This window comes from Epinephelus fuscoguttatus, linkage group LG23 (genome assembly GCF_011397635.1).
Source record: "Epinephelus fuscoguttatus linkage group LG23, E.fuscoguttatus.final_Chr_v1".
NCBI lineage: Eukaryota > Metazoa > Chordata > Actinopteri > Perciformes > Serranidae > Epinephelus > Epinephelus fuscoguttatus.
The window spans coordinates 3,709,019-3,718,300 of record NC_064774.1 but is presented as its reverse complement, the minus strand read 5'-3'; the positions used below and the strand labels follow the sequence as shown (position 1 = coordinate 3,718,300).

The following is a 9,282-nucleotide window of genomic DNA, read 5'->3' as shown; positions in this document are numbered from 1 at the left end:
CCCACTTACAATGACATTTATTTTGTAATTTATTACTTAACTCTGTTCCATGTAACTAGTTACTACGCAGGAGGCAGAAGTGCAGATGCAGACATGCAACACATTTAATTCAGGTTCACTGAAACCGGTAGAATGGAGACATCTGCTGGACAATCTTTGATACTGCATTTGTATAGAGAGTCAAAATTGAGCGAACCTGCTGAAATCATTCTTGATATTTTGTTTCATAAAGTTTCTGATGTTGAGAGATTTTAAAAATGAAACAAAAAACATTTAAGAAACATTGTTAAGCAATTCTTTGGGGGCAAATATTGCAAATCGCCAAATCCCCCTTAAATCTGTGGGACAAGCAGCAGAGAATCAGAATCGGTTTTATTGCCAAGTAGGTTTTCACATACAAGGAATTTGGCTTGGTGTATTGGTGCATAACAAAGAGTATAAAATACATAAAAGTAAAAGTATAAAAAGCAAACACTATTAACAATTAAATATAAAATATAAAAAGTATAGTTTGAGGAAAGTGATGAAATGATGGGTTCAGGTGTCACCAAAGCGAAAGGATTTTTCAGTTCTACGGAGCTCTTAGCTCTCACAGTGATGTCTAGTCTGAAATGATCTTTATGTGTTTTTGTTTTCAGCTTCAGCATCAGCAAATAAAGGTCACAGTGCAGGATGTCTTTGTCTCTTTTTCTGTCTTTTCTTTTATTGATTAAATGTACGATTACAAAATTTGTTTTCATGTTTTAGGAAATAAGGATGTTTAAAAGTGATGTATTAATTTCAATAGTCAGTCTAGTTGGTGAAAGCATTTTACACCAAAATGCTCACTAGGTGGCGTGAGACAATAATGTGCTGTTGATCATCTTTACATTTTACAATCTGTGTGAATGTTTCTCAACAAAAAGCTGAGATCAGTAAAGAAAGCATCACCATCAAAACTGATTTGACACTGATCAGAAACACCTTCAGTGCGGCTTCACAACATTTATCAAAGTTTCTACACATTAATTTACTAAAAAAGGAATGAAAGCAAAACATGAGATTAAACCTGAGAGACTTTCCTAAATGTCTGAGTCCTGAAACAGACAACAGGAACTGATCATTTTCTTCTGCAGAAAAGTTTGTCTTCTTGTAACAAGGTTGGTTCAGTTGTAACTCAGAGTTTCATGGCTCAATGGCGCCCTCTGTCTGCAGGTGAATGCCACTGGAGGCTGTGGTGATTTCTGGCTATATTCTGGTCCTCATCAGACAATAATTGTTATTTACAGATTACTGAATGGGCCTAATGGACACAGGTCCAGGGACCCAAAGTGTTAGGGGCCTCCTGGCTTTCACCTACAAAATGTCACTCAAATTTACACATACTGACCAAGAAGAGACTCAAATGGATGCAAAGGAACCGCAAAGAGACACAAATTAACTACAGAAATGGGAAAAACATCAAAATAAACAAAGAGACATGCAACAACCTCAGAGAGACACAAAACCAGTCGCATGACAATCACAAAGAGATGAAAAACAACAATGAAAATGAGGCAAAACCAGCACAAAGTCTGTTTGTCTTGCTTCTATGTGGCAGAGGTGGTGGGGCCTTTTACATATATGTGCCCAGGGGCCCATTGTCTCATAATCCGTCCATGGTATTTGTGGTATTTGTATTTATATTTGTGATGATTTGTCATTTGCTCAGATCTAAACTGGACATGTGAATGCTTTTCGTCTGGGTCTTGCCATCTGAAATGGTGTCCGAGACCTCATGTTCTTTATTTTTTGCATTTTAAAGAAGAAGGAACATGAGGCCTAAAGTGACTCTTACCTTCTTAAAGTGTAAAATGTGTAGCTTATACACTGATCTAAAAATAATGTTGAACATTTCATCAACTAAACTGTGTGTCGTACATCTGGCCTGGTGCCTTTTACTCTGAAAGTATCACTGGCGAGGGCCAGAGTAGTCTTGAGTCTTCCTGGCTTGGCTTGCCGTGGATTCCGGATGCAAAGAGGAAAAGTCTCAAAGGAAAATAGAGAATTTGATTGCTTTCATCGGCAATGCTGCAAAGTTAAAGTTCCAAATAATCAAAAATAGCCCACTGCATGCAGCCAGCCTGTGCTAAAACATATTAGTGAATGCTTATTTAGATCTATGCGTAATGCTGATAGGTAGTGATGGCCAAATGAAGCCTCATGAACCACTGTCTTTATTCTCTGAAGCCACTAGATGGCACTGTCTGTTCAACAAAGGTTTGAAAGCACATTTCATTGCCAGTCCTTCAGCTTTTTTCTTTAAACCAAGAGCGCCATCTGGCAGGGGTCAGAAAATAAAGAAAGTGGTTCCCGAGGCTTCATTTGGCCATCACTGCTCATAGGCTAAGTTCGACTTTAAAGGCTGTGTTACCTTTAGTATGAGGCTCAAATAAGTTTTGCAGCTACAGACAGATTTTTTTTTTCTTTTTTTTAGGTCGCAAACCCCTGCTTTAAATAAATCGTTTAGGTGCATGTAAGCTGCTACACAAAAAAAAATGGGTCAGCATTTAAGCAATGCCACAACTTCGTCTTCTTCGTCTTCATTCCAGTTCGAGATGATCAAACGCTCTCTTTTCAGCATCAGCTCGAGCTGCAGGTGAGAGCAGAGGAGACAAAGGGTTAAGACGAGCGCACATAGCATCATCTTCCTCTTTCACTTCCTGATTTCTGCCAGTGCTACTGTGCTGTTGTTGTTGTGAGAGAGAGATTTGTGGGTTGGCTGGCTCAGTTTGGACTTCGCTCTGGTTTTCCGGTATCTCGAGTTTAGGGTAAAGGTTTTAGAAAACACCTTAAACTTAGCTTTGTTGCCTTCATTTTATACTAAATTCTTATGCTTAAGTACAGATTTGAGGTACTTGTACTTAACTTGAGTGCTATTTTCTGCTACGCTGTGGAGGAAGCCATCAGAAAATATGATCCATACTGGGATCAATATAGTCTATTATTATTATTATTATTATCATTATCATATATTTTCAGAGGTGTTCTTACCTCGAGCCACCCTGCGGTATATGTAAATACACATTATGAGTATGGCTGTGAACAGGATGAACAGCAGGATGGTACAGATCAGCCTGTACAGAGTCATGACAGGACGAGGAGGGGCTTCTAGAGTCTGAGGTCTCACTGTGAGGAAGAAGGATTCAAACATGACACACAATTAGTTCTGTTTTCACTTAAATATTACATTAAGGTTCAGAAACATTGTCCCATTATCCATTAGTGTCATATGAATCATCTCAACAGGGTGCAACAAGAAAACAAAGAATAAAGGGAAGTCTTGTTGTCAGTGTTAGGTGGAGGAATCTGTCCACATACCCAGTTACAGTCTGAACTGTCCGGTGTTTGTTGACAGATAATGTGCGCTGATCCAGATGTTCAGGAGGTTTTCACCAGGAGCTAAATTAGAGGTCTTCTCCTCTCCTAAACAAATGGACCAGGTGATTTAAACACCTAAAAACACTGAATAAAGTAGTTTCATGTTACAAATCAGTGTAACTCCAATGCTGCACATTGCAATTGGGCTTCGTACTAGGGTAGCCAACACGGAAACGCAAATGACCCTGTCTGGAGCCAGTGTTTGGTTTGTTTGTTCTGAACTACTGTAGAAACATGGAGGTGCGATACGGTGATCTTATATTACTATATAATGACCAAAACTCTGTGTCTGTTCCACGTTTTTCTCCTCACTGACTTGGTCAATCCATGTGAAATTTGGCACAGTGGTAGAGGGTCATGGGAGGATGCCAATGAAGCAATATTACATCAATTGGCCAAAGGGGGGCGCTATAGCAACCGATTGAAATGTCAAACTTTGAATGGGCATATCTCATGCCCCGTATGTGGTAGAGACATGAAACTTTGCACAGAGATGCCTCTCCTCATGAGGAACACATTTGCCTCAAGAACCCATAACTTCCGCTTATATAGATTTTCCGCCATTTTGAATTTTTTGAAAAACACTTCAAATGGATCTCTTCCTAGGAAGTTTGAGCGATCTGCATGAAACTGGGTGAACATAATCTAGGGAGCAATATCTAAAGTTCCCTCTTGGCAAAAGTTGGAAAACTTCCTAAAACTGAGCTTCTATAAGGCAATGAATATTGCGGAGGGCGTGGCTCATCACATAAAGGTGTAGAACATCTCAAGGGTTTCACCCATCACCACGCAACTTTGTAGGCATATGACCACACATAATCTGAGGGGACCCCTCCATTATTGACCCCATCAAACAAAATGGGGGCGCTAGAGAGCTCATTTCTTATCTAGGCCTAACCGCCATATGGATCTTTACTAAACTTGGTAGATATGTAGAACAGGACGCCTCAAGGTGACTGGAGAAATTTAACTCTAATTGGCAACTGGGTGGCGCTATAACAACAGAAAAATGCTTCAAAATGGCTAAAATGCGACCGATCACTGTGGCTCCCCCTGTGGACCAATGTTGGTGTTGTTTCTAATGTTTGGTATGACTAAGTCATGGTATGGTATGCTGTACATAATCACGGAAACTGTCAGTGTGTCATTCTGTCAGTCAGTCATTCTGTCTGTCCCACGTCCCACGTTTTTTACTCACTCTATGTGAAACTGCACATAGGCATTGAGGATTGGCATAGGTAGAAGGTGACAAAGCTACCAATGGCTATGGACTAGTCTCCATTAATAAAGACCCGCTCCTTATGTACATGTAAACAGCTAAGGTAAGTAGAACACAGCAATTCACATTTTCAGGTGATTACTCACTGAAAAAAACAGACTTATTATATGATATTCCATTTCTGCCAATATATCCCCCTAAACCCAACACACTGCATCTGTGCCATCCATGTGATACCTCAAGAACATCTTTAGAGGGTTTCTTCAGATTTGGCTCAAACGTCCACTTGGACCCAAAATGAACTGATTAGAATTTGGTGGTCAAAGGTCAAGGTCACTATGACCATCAAAAAACATGGGTGTGTTTGGAACTTTTGAAACTGTGCTGATTGTATAGATCATCTGAACCGTCAGGTTGAAGGTGTGTGTGAAGCATCCATGTTTTCATAGCGTCTTTGCAGAAACATCAGTATCTGAAGCATTGGCTAAATATGAGTCTGGACAGACATGATGTAAACTGCATCTTGACTGGTTCACAGAGATGGTAATTCTAGTTGAATTGTCATATTGAGTAAAGGAATCAAGTAATTCAAACTGACAAATAATAGATAGAAATACTGAGGTACAATCAGTTTTATTTCCCAAGATTAGGTTTAAATACTGTCTCAAAGCCGTTGACAGGGAAACACTAAAGAAACACTTTACACCTTTTCTTTCTTTTTTAAGTAGTCAAATTGAAACATACTGGACTTGCTTACGTTTCTTGAAGACATCACGTGAGCCCAATGACACGCATGATGGCCAGGTGGGTCAACAACTCACGTGTGACCTTCACGACTCTGCAAGGGCTCACACCCACACTGAGTTTAAAGCTTGCGATTCCGCACCAGTCATTTAGAACTGAAGAAGCTTCTTGGATGAGAGGCGCAATGTCTTCAAGAAACGCAAGCAAGTCCAGTTGCCTACAATATAGCACTTAGGATCAATTTGTGGTGTTGCACCGACGTAGTGCTTTTATTTTGAAAGAGACTGTATCAAACTGTACATTTCCTGTGAAAACAGAAGTGTATTTTGAAAACAGACAATGCATGTAACAGGCTGAAGTTGACACAGCGTCCCAGAACGTCAACAACCAACACACCCAGTGTACCTTGGACGTCATATGTGGACGTGGAAAGTCCCTGACCAAACGTGGACATGTGACTAAGTCAGAGTGAGAATGTGTTGGTGGGACTACTCTACATAGGAAGCAGAAAATGTCACCTGTGACAGCCAGCCAGCTCTGCGGTGACTTTCCTTTCGTTGGGTGTTCACACTTGTAGAATCCTTCGTCACTTTTGGTCACTGGTGAGAGCACCAGCTTCCCTGCAGGCTCAGTGCCAATGAAAACATTGTGTCTGTAAAATGTAGCAGAGAAATCTGATGTTGATTCATCGTCGTCTTCTTCCTTGTAGGAGCAGCGCAGTGTGACATTATCTCCCTCCATCACAGGACGTGTGGGGCTCTCCAGGATCACAACACCAGCTGAAATATAAAAGATTACATTTCTGTGTTTTATTTCTAACTTGTTGTGTTTGCAAAGTCTGTTTAATTGCAAAAATCCATGCACATTTGGTATTTACCGGCCACTGTAATGTTCACAGTGTTGCTGCACGCCCCCTGCTGAGACTCACACCAGTACACTCCATTGTCGGCTGAGTAGGCATCTTGGACGGTGCAGGAGGACTCGCGTGGGATTCCCCATCCATACTTACAAGCCTGAGATGTCTGAAAGGAGGTGTTCCTCCTCACTGTCCAGCCGGTGGAGTTTGCCTCACACCTCAGAGAGATTTCTTCAAAAGGAAAGAACTGAGATCTGTTGGGAGTGACGCTCAACGTGGCTGCAGGGTGGGTAGATGTAAATAACAATTAAACAGGAAGTATTTACCAGTGGATTAAAGGTTTTTATGTACATAGCTGAGCTTATGATTTAAATGCAGGCTTTGCTGTAGTTACTTGATGTTCAGGTGCTAGACTGCAAAGCTGCATTCATCAGTTTTTGAACTGATTACATTACATGAAGAGAGAAAGTCAAAGTGAGGAACTCACAGATAATTACCACAGACTCTGCAGCTCTGCACACAGCGCTTATTAACCTCCCTCAGCTCAGGGTTTGGTTTTACAACAGTAACCGAGCTGTGCTCATTATCAGAGCGAAGGTGAGCAAGATACAGTGTTTGGCTTTGTTTAAGTGACAGAATGTAACTAGGTTCTGTGCTTAAATCCAAACTCCTGGTACTTGTACTTTACTTGAGTGTTTCCATTTTAATACTTCAACTCCACTACATCTCAGAGGTAAAAATTGTACTTTTTACTCCATTACATTTGTCTGACAGCTTTAGTTACTTTTACTTCAACGTTTTACTTCACAATGAGTACTTTCCCTTTTCATACTTTCACTGCATTTCGCTGATAATACTTACGTATTTACAAAAGGAATGGATCAGAATATTTCTTCCACTATTGCTTTGTTAGGTTAGTAAGTATGTTAACTGCTCAAGTAGTTGGTAGATGAGCAGAGAAAATTAAACAGCAAGGGTCAAATTATTTTGTAAAAAAGGTAAATTACTTACAGAGCATTAGGCAGAGTGATGTGATCTCCATCCTGCTTCACTCTTTGTCTTCATCTAACAAGCTTGACACAGTTGGTCTACCACATCCTTCACATCGAACAGGAAATCGTGAACATCATTGCTGAACGTTACAGAACTGTAACTTGCTTGAGTTAATTCACATAAACATTATTTGAAAAGTTCTATGCTTTCACTAATCAGTAGTGGAGGAAGCATTCATATTTTTTTTAACAAAGTAAAAGTAGCAATACCACAGTGTGGAAATACTTTTAGGATAATGTATACAGTGCGGTTGAACGGGCAGGGGAAAGACCCAAATGCAGAAAAAACAGTAGCTGTGATGGCCAAATGAAGCCTAATGAGCTATTTTTCTTATTTTTCTCTGACCCCCACAACATGGCACTCTTGGTTTAAATTGACAAATGAACAACACCCACCACAACAAACAGTCCACACACACTGTTTCAGTTAAACACATTTTGCAGCGGCGGCCCTTTAATTTTCATAGGTATAGATACAAACAGTACATAAGAGCAGGTAAAGCTCAATTGCTGTCAAAAGACCTCTCATTTGTTTCACCTTTATCACGAGTCCAAACTCTACCATTATGTAGGTCTTTCTCTCACTGAAAACCACAGTCAGACCTGTCATCGGCCACAAGAGAGGCCATCTTCACGTTTCAGTAAAACAGGATATGAAGTACCCACATAAACAAACAGAGACAAAAGAGTCAGACTTCCTGTTACTCTGGTTTAGCCACATACCTAATTTTTAACCCCTTAATGTGTTGTATTTTGCAGCCCAGTCACCGGAATAACATATTGGCAAAAAAACAATAAAAGCAAATAATGTTCACGAGATGTTGGGACGTTTCCAGTCGTGTTAGTGACGACAAAACGGGCTATTTTTAAGCCAAAACAAAATTCCTAACCTTATCCAAGTGGTTTTGTGTCTAAACCTTACCACAAGTTAACCACTGTGTTGTTACAACAACAATTGAAAACTAAAATGTAAAGTTTCAACATATTTACACCAATCAGCCAAGACATTAAAGTCCCCAACAGGTGAAGAGAATAACACTGATCATCTCTTCACAGTACTATGTTCTTCTGGGAACCCTTGGGTCCTCTCAATCAATCAATCAATTTTATTTATAAAGCCCAATATCACAAATCACAATTTGCCTCACAGGGCTTTACAGCATACGACATCCCTCTGTCCTTAAGACCCTCACAGCGGATAAGGAAAAACTCCCCAAAAAAAACCCTTTAACGGGGGAAAAAAAACGGTAGAAACCTCAGGAAGAGCAACTGAGGAGGGATCCTTCTTCCAGGACGGACAGACGTGCAATAGATGTTGTACAGAACAGATCAGCATGATAAATTAACAGTAATCCGTATGACACAGGGAGAGAGAGAGAGAGAGAGAGAGAGAGAGAGAGAGAGATATGCAGGTAATGACAGTATCTTACAACAACATTATTGAAAGTAATAATATTATAGTTATAGTTCTGGCTACTGTGGTACAATATGTTGAAAGTATGTATTAATACCTGGCAGTATACATGTGTGACAATAATCATATGTGTACAATAACAGAAGAAGTATGACTAATGACTAATGATGGCAGCAGCAGCAGCAGGAGGCATCTGGCAGGACCACGGCAGCAGCACAACCACACACGTCACGCTGTCCAGGCACCGCTGTGATATGAGTTAATCTGAGAGACAGTGGAGCACAAAGGCTCCGGAGAAGAAGCCGAGTTAGTGACATCCAGAATGGCCGAGTTAGCAAGATGCAGTAATAGGATACGAGAGAGAGAGAGAGAGAGAAGGAGAGAGAGAGAGAGAGAGAGAGAGAGAGAGAAGGAGAGAGAGAAGGAGAGAAGGGGCCCGGTGTATGACACTAGATAACTAGTGATAGCCAAATGAAGCCTCATGAACCATTTTCTTTATTTTCATACTCCACCAGATGGCGCTCGTGGTTTAAAGATAAAGGCTGAAGGAATGACAGTGAAATGCTTTGCTTTCAAACCTTTGTTGAACAGACAGCGC

The 9,282-nt window shown here is 40.5% G+C and overlaps 1 protein-coding gene across 1 annotated transcript; it reads right to left on the bottom strand.

The window, feature by feature from the left end:
• Positions 1-373: 373 nt before the first annotated feature.
• LOC125883709 (Fc receptor-like protein 5) lies at positions 374-7,264 on the bottom strand. The gene is made up of 5 exons (XM_049568185.1): positions 7,230-7,264; positions 6,240-6,497; positions 5,881-6,141; positions 3,013-3,147; positions 374-2,611 (listed from the first exon to the last, which is right to left on the bottom strand). The coding sequence occupies exons 1-5, from the start codon at positions 7,258-7,260 to the stop codon at positions 2,562-2,564; spliced, it is 735 nt and encodes a 244-aa protein (XP_049424142.1). The 5' UTR covers positions 7,261-7,264; the 3' UTR covers positions 374-2,561.
• Positions 7,265-9,282: the final 2,018 nt, after the last annotated feature.

Excerpts from the sequence above, each read along its gene's own strand:
- LOC125883709 (XM_049568185.1), bottom strand. The coding sequence starts at position 7,260 with ATGGAGATCACATCACTCTGCCTAATGCTCT. Across the intron at positions 3,148-5,880 it reads GAGCTGGCTGGCTGTCACAG|TGAGACCTCAGACTCTAGAA; the intron begins GTGACATTTTCT and ends TCTTCCTCACAG. Across the intron at positions 2,612-3,012 it reads ATACCGCAGGGTGGCTCGAG|CTCGAGCTGATGCTGAAAAG; the intron begins GTAAGAACACCT and ends TCTCACCTGCAG.